Here is a 14,056-nt window from a genome sequence, read left to right on the forward strand (position 1 = left end):
TCCCGCCCCGCTCTCTCCCAAGATGGCGGCGCCCTTGGCGCTGCAGCTGCAGGAGCTGCTGGACCCCCGGCCCGCCCCGCGGGACCCCGAGGATGATGCGGAGGAAGGTGCGGGAGTAGCGGGGCGGGGGGGGTTGGCACCGCGGCCGGCGGGGCCGGGAGGGGCCGGCGGGGGCGGCCCGGGCGCTGCCGGAGCGGCCGCACGTGGCGCGGCGGCGGCGGCGGGGGGGTCGGGCTCCCGCCGTACCCCCGGCCCGGGGTGGTCCCGGGGGTCGGGGCTGTTCGGGTCTGGGGCTTACCTCCGCCGTGGGGTTCATCGAGCCACCTGTGGGCTCGGGGATGGGCCCGGGATCGGGGTTCTCTCGGGGATGGGGCCACCCCCGGCTCGGGGCTGTGTTAGGCCCGGCCCGGTTCTTTCCTGCAGTCTGTGTGAGAGCAATAGCGTCTTGTAAGAAACGTTTTCATAACTGAGGAACTTAGCGTGCTCAGCAGAGGCGTTTTCCCATTTTGGTAACCATAATTTTGTCCCAGATTTCGCAGAATCCCAGGCTGGAGGTGGGTTTGGGGCCTCAGAGCCCACCCAGTGCCACCCCAGGCTGCTCCAAACTGTCCAGCCTGGCCTGGGACACTGCCGGGGACAGCCAGGGCTGCTCTGGGGAGAGCTGCATCCCGTGGTGGTGCCGAGACTGAGGATCCCAGGACGTGGCTGGAAGGATCTGCCCCTCCTGCCCAGCATTTTGCCATCCTCTGCTGCCTGGAGTGGCTATACTTTGTTGCTTTGGTTACGAGCAGATTTTTTGCCCCCTCTGCTTTTCACAAACGCTCCAAGCCAGGCATTAACATTTGCAAGCACACATTAGGAGCACTCGGGGGTTTGAGTCGCTCCTTGCCCACAGAGCTGCCCCTGTAATTTGGCACGGGGTGCCTGGCAGAAGAGTGGGAGCAGGGAGGGAGGAGGGTGGGATGTGTTCTCTGGGCTGGACTGCTCTCCTCTGTGTCCTGCAGAAGATGGGGGTGAAGGAGGGCAACAACCACAGTGAAATGATTTCCTCTGTGGAGCTTTTCTGAAATGTTTATGTGTTTATGTGGCTTGTATATGTAGCAAGAGGCCAGAGTGCTGAATTGGAGTTTTCCTCTTTTAACGTGCAGGCATGAAGTGAGTGAAGGCATTGCAGAGTCATGAAGGGCTCAGAGACCCTCCTGCATCCTTGGGAGGGCTTGGATGGGCTTAGTTCAGGTCTTGCTTCATGCAGGAGCCTCTCCCCCCTGCAGGGAATTATTTGTGTGCCTTTCCTGCACTTTTCCAAGCTGCTGCTCCCCTGTGCAGTGCAGGGGGGGAAACTCTTTGGTTGTTAGAGAGCAGGAGGAGCTTCCCAGGGCTCCTTCCAGGCTGGAACTCAGCTCAGTTTCACACACCCCTTCCCTTTTTTTTCCCCCCCACAGCTACAGTTGCTAAAGTGATTGACAGATTTGAGGATGAGGGCACGGATGACATTTTGCCTGTTGGCAATATCAGGAAAAGAGCCTCAGCCTCTCTCCTGGAAGCTGATAAGAGGTACAGTGGGAAAGCCACATCTCGGAAAGCTCTGCAGGAGGAGCTCTGGGGAGATGCTCTGTCTGAAGAAGGATCTGGTAAGAAATCTCTTTTTTTTTTCTCCCTTTTTGCTGGCAGAGCACGATGTCAGCTCCTGACTGAGCATGGCAAAGCTCAGGGCCCTGGCACAGGGCAAGGAGCAGCCACAGTTAAGCTGGACATCAAATAGCCAGACCTGAGCTGTTGTTGGTGCGTTTTTCTGCCAAGTAAATAACTTTTTTCCTCTCATTTATCAGCTGAAGAAGCACTAGATGACTGGTACAGTGGCAGTGAAGGCTCAGAAGAGGAGGACAGTGCTGGCACTAAGGGCAGGGAGAAGGCCAGCAGTGCTGGCACTGAGCAGGAGGAGGACTTGGAGGGTGACCTGGAGGATGATGAAGAGGCCAAGGCACCCAAGTTCAGCTCCCAGAATATCACAGACTTTGAGAAGTTTACAGAAGGCATGGATGATGTGGGGAGCAGTGAAGGGGAGGATGAGGATGAGGATGAAGATGATGCTGATATGGAAGATGGAAACGAGGAGGAGGAAGAGGAGGAGGAATTTGGGAGTGAGAACCACGATGACAGAAAAGAAACCAAAGACAGTGAAGATGATGGGGGAGTGCTGACCTTCTCCAGAGGACAGGAGTCTGAAGAAGTGGAGAAGGGCAAAGCTGTGAGGAACCAGCTAGGTTTGTGCACGTTTGTGTGTCTGCTGGCAGTGTGACAGCAGCCTGAGCCCCTCAGCGCGGTGCCTGCTGCAGCAGCCCCCTGTGTGTGCAGATGTTCTGCCAGATGTTCTGGTGTCACTGCTGCAGGAACAGCTCCTGATGGGAAGTGTAGTTATCCATGAGCTTAACTGAGCCAGTGCTGAATGTCCTCATGGGACTGCTGGGTTTGGGAGCTCCCTGCACTGCTCGTGCTGTGATCACTTTGTTTCTTTCCAAAGTGTGACTCCCAAAATGCCATTTCTTCCTGTCTGAGCTGATAAACTGTCAGACCTTTGCAGCAGTAAAGCAAAGGGGGGGTTTGGTCTGTGGGTCACAGAGGTGCAGTTGGGATTTGCTTTGTCCAGGGACAATTTGTGGCTCCCATTTTGTGCCTGCCAGGGCTGCCCTGAGCAGGAGGAGTGCAGCCAGAGGAGAGGGCCTGAGCTGCCAGCTCCTCCACAGGAACAAGTGCTTTGTCTTGCTAACTGATCCTTTTCTTTCCTTTCTCTTTGAAGCCCTGTGGGATCAGCTGATGGAAGGGAGGATCAAGATGCAGAAGGTGCTCCTGACAGCCAACAGGCTGCCCCAGCCAGACACCTACCCCAGGTTCAGGAAGGAGGGGGGACAGGACTTTGACCACGCTGTGGAGAACTGTAAGAGCCTTTTCATCTTTCTCCTTTGCTCAGACCCTTACAAACAACTGCTCGTTGCTGTTGAGTGCAGAGCTGGGTGCTCTGTCAGAGACACCTTGTGCCAGGTGTGTGCTGGAATGCTGAGGTGTGCCCAGAGCAGGAGCAGTGCAGCCCAGAGGAGGGGCTGTGCGCATGAATTCCAGCATGGAGCTGCTTCAGCTCTTCATTCCTGAGTCACTGTTCTCATGAGATCTGTGGTGGATTCTCCAGTATAAAATCATAACATGCAGGCTGCAGTGGGTGAGTGCAGAGTACTGGGCTTCAGTGTGGTGTGGGTCTGTTCAGTTTTTATATTTGGACCCTTTTTTTCTGGCCTAGAGGTGAAGGCACAGGGAGGGAGATGTCTGGGTGATCAGACATGCCCTGAGCCTTGGTCCTGCAGCAAGTTTGGGCTGAGATCCTCTGCCTCAGGGCAGTCAGCTTACCTGCACTTACAGGTGAGCTGCTTTCTGCTTCAAACTTGGCTCTGCTGCTTGAAATGAAGTGATTAAGGACAAAAAGGCAAACTCCCACCAAGGCTGTGCTGACCTTTCAGCGGAACACACGTTATTAATGTCCTTAATGAGATGCATTACAAGCTGCCCCAGCTCCATGTTTCATTACAGGTCTAAGATGCAATATCATTAAAGACCTTTAACAGAAACAATGGTTGACATTTTGGTATTTCCCATAAGCAAAATACAGCCAGGAGCATGGAGTGTAATGTCCCCAGTGCTGCAGAGGCTGAGCCCTCAGTTGTGCAGGGCTCTGAGGGACCCTGCACTGCTAGGAAGTGCTGGATGGTCCCCTCCTGACCTTCTCCTCATCACCTGGGCAGGGATGCTGTTCCTCTGGTGCTCCTCCTAGCTTGGGTTTGTGTTCTGTGGGTCGTCTGTGAGGACAGAGCACAGAGCTGGAGTGACAGGAGCGGTGTTAGCAGGGGAAATCTCAGGCTGACAGATGGGAAATGCTGAATTTAGGGACATTCCACCACTGCTGCTGCACTTCAGCCTTGGCCAGGATTGGGGATCATCAGGGCCTGCATGATTGCTCTCCTTTCAGGGCAGCCTCAGCACTTCTGCCCAAACCCACAAAACAAATCTGGGGTGTTTTCATCATCCTCATTGAACAGGAGGGAATGATTTGGTGCTCCAGGTGCACAGAAGAGTGATTTGGTGTTCTGGGTGCCAAAATCCCAGACTCTGGGTGAGCCCTGCAGGATGCTGAAGTCAGGAGGCTCCCAGTGCTCTCGGAGCTCCTGGACAAGAGTGTTTCCAGTAATTTGCCCCAAATCTTTCCATTTTTCCATGAAATTTCTGCACTGTGTTCAAAGGAAGATTGAATTTTTTGAATTGGAAAATGGTCCTTTGTGTATTTTCCTCTTGGGTATCTCCTGCTCAGGACAGCCCTGTTGTGGTGCTGGAATTCCCTAGGGGCTGGAGTGTAATTGTGTTAAAGAGTAGACAGCAATTCTCCATCCATTTGCAGTTTTAAAGCCAAACCTGGGTGAAAATGGCAAGGTCATGCTCATTTTCCAGATTTTGAGACCGGAGGTTACAATACCTAAATGTTTAATTTATTATTTTTGTAATCTTTTATGATTTTTTTTTCTTTTGAATGTTACAACATGCTTTGGACAACCTTAGATTCCTGAGATCTCAGGTTCTGGTAGATGATTTACTGCAAAATTGCTTATAAATTGAAGGAGAAAATGTTTTGCAGACCTGGCAGCTTTCAGGCTTCACACCCATTTGTCACCCAGCATTTCCCTTTGTGTATAGAACAAGAATTAATTAGGCTGCACTGCAGGAAAAGTTTATGGCCATAATTTATATAGGATGAATTTCTGTTTAAAGAGACAGCATTGCTTTGTTTGTGCTGTCTTACTTTTTATTTTCTTTTTTTTTTTTTAATCTTTAATTATATTCCAGATTTTTTTTTTTCTGTCACCCTTTTACATACAAATGGGAGACCAAGCTGTGGTCATGGAGCTCGTGTTTATTCCTGTTTTGCAGCCAGGCCTGGGTGGTTTTTAGTGCTGAGATCAGAGTGGCTGAGCTCTGAAAGCAGCACAGTGTCCAGTATTTCATATCCTGCCCACAGAAACCCTCCCAGCTCACAGCTCCAGGGTGCTGGGCTCTTCCTGCAGGACAGATTTGTATTCCCCTGCTCTGCAGCTTCCAGTCTGGTCCAGGGCTTGAGATGTTGCCTCTGTTTGGGGTCTTGCACGTTCAATTAATGTTTTTCATAATCAATGCGAGTCAGAATTTGCAATCTGCTCCTGATTTGCACATTAAAGAGACCCATTAATTAAAAATTCCAATCCCTGGCATGTTCCCGCAGGATCCCTGCGTTATTTACATAGAAAAGGAGCGCAAGGTGCGAGTTTCTGTGTGGGGCTGTGCACAGATTGCAGGCCTGCCACTCATATTTCACTGTGCTGCCAGCTTGGGAGGGGAGCTCCTGAAATTGTCCACAGAAATCCCCTCAAGGGCAAGGGAGAGCCAAAGCAGAGGTGGAATAAACATTGGTGGAGCCACATCCAGTGTCAGGAATTAAACAGTTCCAGTGTCTGGGGCTTGTTGTGTTAAATCTTGATAGGGTGACAGAAAAACCCACAAATAACTGAGGGACAAGGAGGTAACAAGGGCTTTAAGGAATTAAATCTCTCCATCCTCAAAGGCCCTGAGCTTCTCAGTACAGGCCTGGAGCTTTTCCTTTCTAATTCTGGTTAAAAATACTAAACTGGGAGCTCTTCAGTGGCTAATACTTCATGCTTTTCAAAAAGAGCTGGGAATTGCAGCTCTTAAATAGCAGATTGTGTTATTTTCACTTTATAGTTGGTGAGATGAGTTAAGAATGTTCAGAAACCAAGGTGAGGAAGTTTTTTTGCCAGAAACTGATGGAAGTTGCAGGATTTAGAGGGACAAGTGGTTGTGCTTTCCTTTTGCAAGAGCTCAGGAAGTCACTGAAATGCAAACTGCTCACTGCATTTTTGTGGGGTTTTGGGGTTTTTTGGCTTTGTCTCCATCTGTCAGTGGATTGAGAGAAAATACCAGAATCCCACATTTCTATTCCTCAGCATAAGCTGCAGATAATTTCAAGAAATGGAGGAAATAGTGGGTTTGATAAAAGTAGATATGCAGGGTGTGTGGGGATGGATTTGCTCAGTGCAGGAACCAACAGCAAATATTGACTTATTTACACTTTGGAGAACTGTGGAGAAGTTTCACCAAGGTTTGTCATCAGTAGTAAAATAAAACTGAATAAAGTGAATCAGATAAAAAACAAACAAACAAAAACCCCCACAGTGCTTTGTTGCCTTCTGGGAAATGAAGTTGTTGGGTTTTTGTTCCTAAAACTTTGAGGGACCCAGAAGTGGCTGTTTCTGGGGTGGAAATTTGTGGTGAGTGTGCTGGGAAAGAGCTGTGCTCCCATCTGGAATAATTCCTGAGCTGGGCCCTGGCACAGCAGGTTGGGTTCCTGTCCCATGACAGATTCTGTGGCTTGGGACCAAACAGCACACTTAGACCTCTCTGTCCCAGTGCTTCACCCTGAGTATCTTCATTTTCTTCTGGGTTGGTTCTGCAGCATTTTGACATTTGAGAGAGGGAAAGATTCTGTTTAGTCTCAGTTATTGTATGAGTATGTTCTCAGTGTCTTTTTAATGAGGATTTTTGTTGGGCTCTCTTAATCCCAGTCTTTAAAATAATATCTTTACATCCTCCACAGCATCCAGGTAAGCCGTGTTGAAGACACTGATTAAGCAGGGACTAATTTTGGATAAAATCCAGTTTGCTGCAGATGCCAGAGAAGCTGTTGCAGTTCCTGGGAGAGAGGATGTGCTGGAAGGCCTGCACATACCTGGGTGGGAACAGCTCTGTGATGGAATGGGATGCACTGACACAGGCTTGGGATTTTCCAGGGAAGCCTGCAGGACTCAGCAGCCCAGAACTCCCTGGTAATTCTGTTCTCACCTCCATCCCTGGGTGGCTTTTAGAGCTCCAGTGTATCCACACCTCCATCTGGAGATGTTAATGCATTAATACAGAGCAGGGTGAGTGTCACAGGGAGGGGGAGGAACTGAGGCACAGGCAGATTACACAGTTTCCAGAGGCATGGAGCACTTACAGGATTAATTGGTGCTAGGCAAGATCATGGACTTAAATATATTCTTGCTTTGAAGATTTTACTGGGAGCCTGCACAAATGTGTGACAGCAGAACTGGGTTTCAAGCCTGAGTGTAAATTATTGTGATCAGATCTAGCCCACTTAAAACTGGTAGTTCATTTTAATTGAATTGTGTTAGTCTGGACACTTTATGAATACAAAAAGCATCAGCCCTGTCAGTTCCTGCAGGATTGGATGGGATTGAAATGGATGTGGGTGCAGGTGTCCCCAAATTCTACCTCTCCTCTCTGATCTCATGGGCAATCTGTTCAGCTCTTTCTGGGGCTGAGCCAAAGCCTGTTGGCATCAATGAATACTCTTCTCTCAGCTGAAGGAAATGAAGGGATCAGATCCTTTTTTCTGAATTTTGTGGAAGATGCCACAGAGAGCTTTTGGTGGGGAGTGGGCTCAGTGAGGATGAGCAGCTCCTGGGCCGTTCTGGGTGTGCTGTGAGAGGGAGAGGCTGCACACAAGCCCAGGGCTCAGCTTTGGAGCTCTGCAGTTGCTCTGTCATGAAGTCAGTGATGTTTTGGGCATGTGCAGAATTTGGGCTGTGAGAGGTACCAGGAAGGTTTTTTGTGGTTTGTCATTACTGTCTGTGATCTGTTCAGGAATTCTGTGTGGGAGGTAGTGGAGAAATGCAGGACATTTGTTTAACATGCAGTTTTGGGCTGTTTGCAGAGGAAAAACTCTTGCCCTCCCTCACAGAGTGCCAAGGCTTTTGGCTTGTGGCATTCAGGATTTTTGAGCTGAATTGGTGTCTCCTTCTCATGAATGGGTGTGGTAAAATGATTTTATAGGTGATCTCCACAGCTGTGTGTGTTGTTCACTGGTGATGCCTGAGTTTTATTTGAAATCTGCCTTAAATTTTGGTGCAGGAAATGCTGGGACAGTCCCTGGCTGGTGCCCTGATCCAGCTGAACCCCAGCCCATGGGATTACACCACACTCAGCTTTGCCTACACCTGAGTTTCTCAAGATTAATAGCTAATTAAACTGAATTTAGCTAAATATTTGTGCATGTTAGTCTGTGTACTGCACAAACAAGATGCAGGGAAACAAAGGCTTTAAAAGTGTCCAGACAAGCGTGTGCAAATGTCAGCTAACTGGGATTAATTGGCAGTTGGGTACCTTGAGATGGAAACTCAGAGCTTGTCATGATAAATATAATTAATGGCCTGGTATTATGTGGGGAGGTCAGTGTGGATGGGCTAATGTTCCCTTCTGGCCTTAATATCCAGATAGAACTATGAAATCTCACATTTCCTCTTCCTTTCTCCTCCTTGCCCATGTACTTGGGGCCTCCAGGCTGGCAGAGGCAGGAATGTGTGCTGTCAGCTTCTTTGCATTTCCAGTAATGGAAAGCATCAGTTTTTATAAATCTCATTTTTGCCAGCCCCATCCCCTCCCTGGTTTGGGCTGATATCAAAAGATGATGGTTGAGGTGAATCAGCAGAGCATGAACTTCATGGAAGTGTTTCTCTTTCTCTCCTGCTCAGCTGTCCCCCTCCCCCAGTCCCCTCTAATAAACCCCTGAATACCCAGCCTTTATTCTCTTGTTGAATCCAGTTATTTTCTTTACTTTTAGCAAACTCATCTGTGTCTGATCCTGTTGTCCTCCCTGTCAGATGCAGTAATATTGGAGTGAAAGGGCTAAATTGAGGCTGTTCTGGAGCTCTTTGGGAGTCAGCTGAAGCTCTGCTGTGGAAGGGGGGTGCAGCCCTGGCTCCTTTGTGCCCAGGGAATACAATTTTCCCCTCTGCAAAGGCTCTTGCATCATTTGCATTCCAATGGAACCAGCAAACTGGGCTTGGGTGTGGAGCTGCCAGCAGCAAAGTCGGCCCTTTTCCTCCTGTCATTTGGTAAAATTCCCCAAACTCCCTGTTTTGGGAAGCATGAAAGGAGTGTTGCTCCCATTTGGACAGATTTCCCAGTGCTTTGTGCTGAAATGTGTGAGAAATGGGAATGTGACCACACCACCTGTAAAAAATCCCCTTTAGCCTAACACTGAGTCTGGGCTGGCTCTCGGAGCTCCTGTATCCACCAGAATTATTTCTTTAATTCCTGTGCCATGTTGCTTTGGGACCCCAGGATGCTCAGGGGTGCCAGGCTGGAGCTGCTGGCATCCTGCCTGTTCCTCCTGAGGTTCCTTCCAGCCTGGCAATGGCATCCAGGCTCCTGTCCACAGCCCCATGTCTGAGACGTGCCACCTGGAGGAATTCCCCCTCCTTTTCCTGGCTGGGAGCGTGGTCCTGCTGCTGGGAATACAGAGCAAGCTCCAAAAGTAATACTGACAGCCTTCAGAATTATGATACACTGGAGCTGCGGCGTAATTCTTTGTTGAAGAAGTTAGAGGCCTAAAATGTTAAGGCTTATTGTTATTCCGAGTTGATAATCTCTGCCTTGCTTTAATAATTTTTCCTCATGCCTGGATAGCCTGCGAGTTGCACAATAATCACTCACACAGCTTTGTAATCAATGCCCAAAGTAATAGGATTCCGCTGGCCAACGGCAATTAATAAATTTGTGTCTTTTTTAAAACACTAGCAAGTCGGGCCTGAAATACGACTGACTGGCTTTCCTCATTTGCATATTTATTGCAGTGGAAAAATTCTTGCCGAATGATTGATGTTGAGCCTGCCTCTTGAATTCCAAACAGCACATTATTATGAAATGAAAAATGCCGGCCATACAGTTGATTAAAGTTGAAGACAGTGGAATCGGTGTTTTTTAAGATTGTGGGAGAATTAAAGGCATATTTTAATAGATGTTGACAAGAAGTGAACTAACAAAAGCAAAGCAAAGGATTTGCTTGAAAAGATTTAATCAAACGTGTTTGGTGGGGGATTAATTGCTGGGGATGACGAGTGCAAGTGGCTGCTGCTGGCTGTGAGTGGGGAGCATTGTTCCAGGGCCAGCTCATCGAGGGCCATTTTGACCTGGAGTTTAACTCCTGTCCCACAGCCCCTGAAGGGAGGGAAGCTTCCCCCTCTCCTTGTGGTGCTGGGATAAACCTGTGTGCCAGGTGGAGATGCGTCTCCTTGTGTGCAGCCATTCAGGTCAAAGGGTGGGCTCCTCTCCTCCTTTTGATTTGTGTGAGGGTCATGGGGGCTCCCTGGGGACTGGCAGTGGAGGCAGGGGAGGCTCCCAGCTCAGCTTTTGCTCATCCCAGTGCCAGCATTGCTCCAGCTTTCCTGTGTGGGTGCTTCCCCAGCCTGTGGAGGGGCAGGGAGGATGGAAGGCATTGCATGCCTGTGATATTCCAGTGATGCCAGAGCCCCAGATCGAACTGAGGGGGAAAAGTCCTCAATTTCCAGTGCTGGCACAGCTCTGCAGTGGAGCTGTGTGCTGGGTAGGTGGTGGTTCCTGCTGGAACATCCTGGGAAGGGTTTTCCCAAGGATTCAGTGTCCCTGCATGCTCCTGCTGCTCCGTGCAGCCTCTTGGGAGGGTGAAATGAGACTCTGTCTGTAGAGGCCATGGAAGGGAGTGCAGGGCTTTTCCTGGCTGGGAAGCTGTGGGAATGCTGCCTTGGAGCATGGATGAGCACAGCAGCCCCTGGCAGCCCCTCGCCATGGGCACTGCATGGGTTCCAGGGCAGCTCTGGGAGCAGCCCCTGCAGCCAGGTGCCCCCACCCCAGGGTGTCCACAACCCCTGGCACTGACAGAATTCATTTTGTGTGCTTTGAGGGCAGCAGCAGGACAGGTTTCACCTCTGGTGGGTCTCCTGGCACTTTGACCCGTGGCAGTGCTGTCCCTGAATGGAGCTGAATACTCCAGGGCTGTTTCCAGCCTGGCTGGGGGCTGCATGAAAGGAGGATGTAAGAGAAGTATTGAGGCACACTGTGATTTACTGGTGCTGGCTCCCAGCGTTCTGGGTGGGTTCATCTGCTGCCTGATGGGTCTGGAACAATTTTTCCCTCCTGGACACAAAAGGAAGGGACTCCTAAAAGTGACTCTTCCAGGGCAGTGTCTCAGCAGTGCCACTCTGAGTCCCGTAGGAGCTGGAGGTTACATTCCAGCCAGGTTTGTTGTGTGCCGGTTTCAGACAAGGAGCAGCATGACAAAAATCCTGCTGGGGGTAGGAGGGTCAGTCGGTGTCCAGCCTCCTTTCTAAATGACCCAGTTTGCATCCATGGATCAGTTTGGGTTTGTGCTGCCTTCATTCACAAGTGGGGCCAGACTCTGCCCCAAGGCAGGCAGTGCAAAGGGGCTTCAGAGGGAAGGGGAGATGAAGAGGAGGCTGGGAGGAAAACAGCCCCTTTTGGATGAAATGTGGGATGGATGGGGCAGGGCTGGATGGGCAGAGAGCAGAGGAGGGTGACACTTGGCTTCTGAAGTTGAGTTTACAGCCCACTTAAGCAGCCAGCAGTAGAAGTGAGAACGCCATCCAATAATGCTATTAAATACCCGAGAACTGAGAGCAGGGAAATTACCCAGCTCTAAGAGGCTGTGATGAAGGCACTGCCTGCAATAATTAGCCCTCCCACCTGGTTAGACACACGGTCATTGTCTTCCCTGCCCTCTCCAGCCCCTTCACTCCAAATAAAATTGCTCCCCATGCCCACTTGTGCTGGGCTCTGTGTCTGTGGCCCGGGGCAGCCTGAGCCTGTCTTTATTTCCTTGCCTGCTCACCACGGCCCTGCTGTACCCCAGAAGGGCTGGAGTGCTGCTCCACTTGTAATTGCCAGGATCAAAGCTGCCTGGGGTGCATTAGCACTGCTGCTGGAGGAGAGGCAGCAGGGAGAAAATAAACAGTTTGGGAGGCTCAGGGGACATCGGGCTGCGTTGCAGGCAGTGGGAAGGATTTTGCTGGTGTAAGCTGTGCACTCAGGCTAGGGTGGGGGCACTTGGCTCCTGCAAGTGATGCTTTAGCTTCAGACACCTACAACAAATGCATTTTTAAGGGCTTTTGTCTGTTTGTCTGGTGGAATTGTTTTGATGCTCACACATGTCTGATTTACAAGTGCAGCAAACCTAATCCGTTAATAGGTTTATATAGAGCAGTTGTCAGAGTGGATCTATAATGAACCATGGGCTCAGGGAGGGCCAGTCCAACAGCTGATCTGCAGCAGAAGTCTTAAAGCATCTTCTCCTTGACACTGCTGTTCCTGAGGTCAGGCCATAATTTATCTGAAGGTGGTGACAGCTGAGCAATATCACAGTGGGAGCACGCAGGAGATTGAGACCTCTGAGTGTCTGGGCTGATTTCTGCCTCTGTCTGCCTGAGGAAGATTTGCTGTTCACTCTACCCATGATCCCTGGGTCCCCCACTGAAAAGCAGAAATAAAGGAAACAATGGGGTGGGGAAAAGTTCTCCCTGTTCTTTCTGTGCCACGTACAAAGGGAGGCTGGGGAGTTAACAGAGCAGCCCCTCTGGCTCTGTGGCAGAGGAGGCACCATGGGCAGCTCTGGGCAAGGTCCCAGCTCCTGCTCCCCACACAAACCCCCGTGCTCTGCCAGCCACAGTAAGGTCACTGTAGGTTTTGGGTGGGGTGTGCCCGGTGTGTCAGCTGGGGGAGCTGACCCTGCGGTGGATGTGCAGAGGGACAGTTTGTGTAGGCCTGGCAGACACTTGTTTTCTGCCAGAGCTCTGCAGGCAGGCTTGTTGGTTGCCACAAAAGAACTGGTTTTGAGGAGCAGATGCTGTGGCAGTGTGCAGTTAACCTGTCCCACAGTCAGCTGGGGCTGTGTGTCCTTGGAGAGCTCATAGCTTTTGGAACAGGCACTGCATGGACACAGGAACTATCAGCTGCAAAAACCTTTGGATACACAGCATCACATCTCCCTTCAGGGTTTGTGTGTGTGAGGTGCAACTGCACATCCCAGTACAAATGTGTTGATCAATTTACACCCCTCCACCCCATCTTTTCTTCCCTTTCTCTCTTCCTGAGGATCTCCTGCTTTTCTGATCAGAGTCCTCTCATTAAACTTGCCGGGTCATGGTTTAAAGTTTCCCCCATAGATCAGATCTCATCACTTGTGTCTCTTGCTCTGCAGGTTGTAAAGCCCTGGAGGCCTTGCTGAAAGTGCTGGTGGAGCTTCAGGATGAGCTGCTTTATCAGTACCCAGGCACGAGGCACCTGGTGGATGGAAAGCAAGCAAAAACTGAGAGGTAAATGCAAAAAGAGATAAGAACTTCCTGAACCCTTTGTTCTCCAGCAAACAGGACAATGCCCAGCCCTCCTGACCACCCTCACCCTGCTGCTCTCTCAGGTGCTGCTGGGTCTGGGTGACAGACACTCTGTTATTTCCATTCCTTCTGCCTTGTGGGAAGTCTGGTTTGGAATATGTCTGATAATGGGGCAGGGGCTAAATGGGGCTTTTAACAAAAATATCAGTGTGGAGGGGCCAGCAAGGATCCCACGCTGCCTTAGGGAGGGACAGGGTATTTATCCTGAGTGCTTTTGTTCCAGTGAGGATGAAATCCTGAGCAGCAGTGATGAGGAGCCAGTGGAGAAGGCTCAGGAGAAGAGGAGGAGCCTCCCCAAGAGGAAGCTGAAGTTTGAGGAGTACCCTGAGTTCATAGCCAAGCGCTACAGGGACTTCAGGAGCTACAGGAACAGCACCCTGCAGAAATGGCACGACAAGACCAAACTGGCAACTGGCAAAATGGGCAAGGCAAGGCCTGGTTTGTGTGTGCTGACATGGCTCCCATGGAGCAGGGATCTGGGGAACAAGTCCATGCTGAAAAAGGGGAAATCTGGGTGGGATACATGGAATAAATTCTTCCCTATGAGTGAGGGGAGGCCCTGGCACAGGGTGCCCAGAGCAGCTGTGCCTGTCCCATCCCTGGAAGTGTCCAAGGCCAGCTTGGACAGGACTGGGAACAGCCTGGGCCAGTGGGAGATGTCTTATGGTAGTTTCTGTGTTCTCTCAACCAGACATCCCCTCACAGCCAATAATCTCCAGGAAAGTGTCACTCTTGCTGCTGCA

General features: G+C 50.4%; 1 protein-coding gene across 1 annotated transcript in view; it reads left to right on the forward strand.

The window, feature by feature from the left end:
• The window catches only part of AATF (apoptosis antagonizing transcription factor), a 35,269-nt gene continuing 21,213 nt past the window's right edge, over window positions 1-14,056 (forward strand). Inside the window, exons 1-6 of the mRNA XM_030962433.1 lie at window positions 1-107; window positions 1,443-1,631; window positions 1,830-2,264; window positions 2,798-2,935; window positions 13,121-13,235; window positions 13,537-13,741. Of these exons, the coding sequence (XP_030818293.1) occupies window positions 23-107; window positions 1,443-1,631; window positions 1,830-2,264; window positions 2,798-2,935; window positions 13,121-13,235; window positions 13,537-13,741 (1,167 nt within the window). The 5' untranslated portion in view covers window positions 1-22. The remainder of the gene's footprint in view (window positions 108-1,442; window positions 1,632-1,829; window positions 2,265-2,797; window positions 2,936-13,120; window positions 13,236-13,536; window positions 13,742-14,056) is intronic.

The sequence above is a fragment of the Camarhynchus parvulus genome, chromosome 19, assembly GCF_901933205.1.
Source record: "Camarhynchus parvulus chromosome 19, STF_HiC, whole genome shotgun sequence".
Taxonomy (NCBI): Eukaryota; Metazoa; Chordata; class Aves; order Passeriformes; family Thraupidae; genus Camarhynchus; species Camarhynchus parvulus.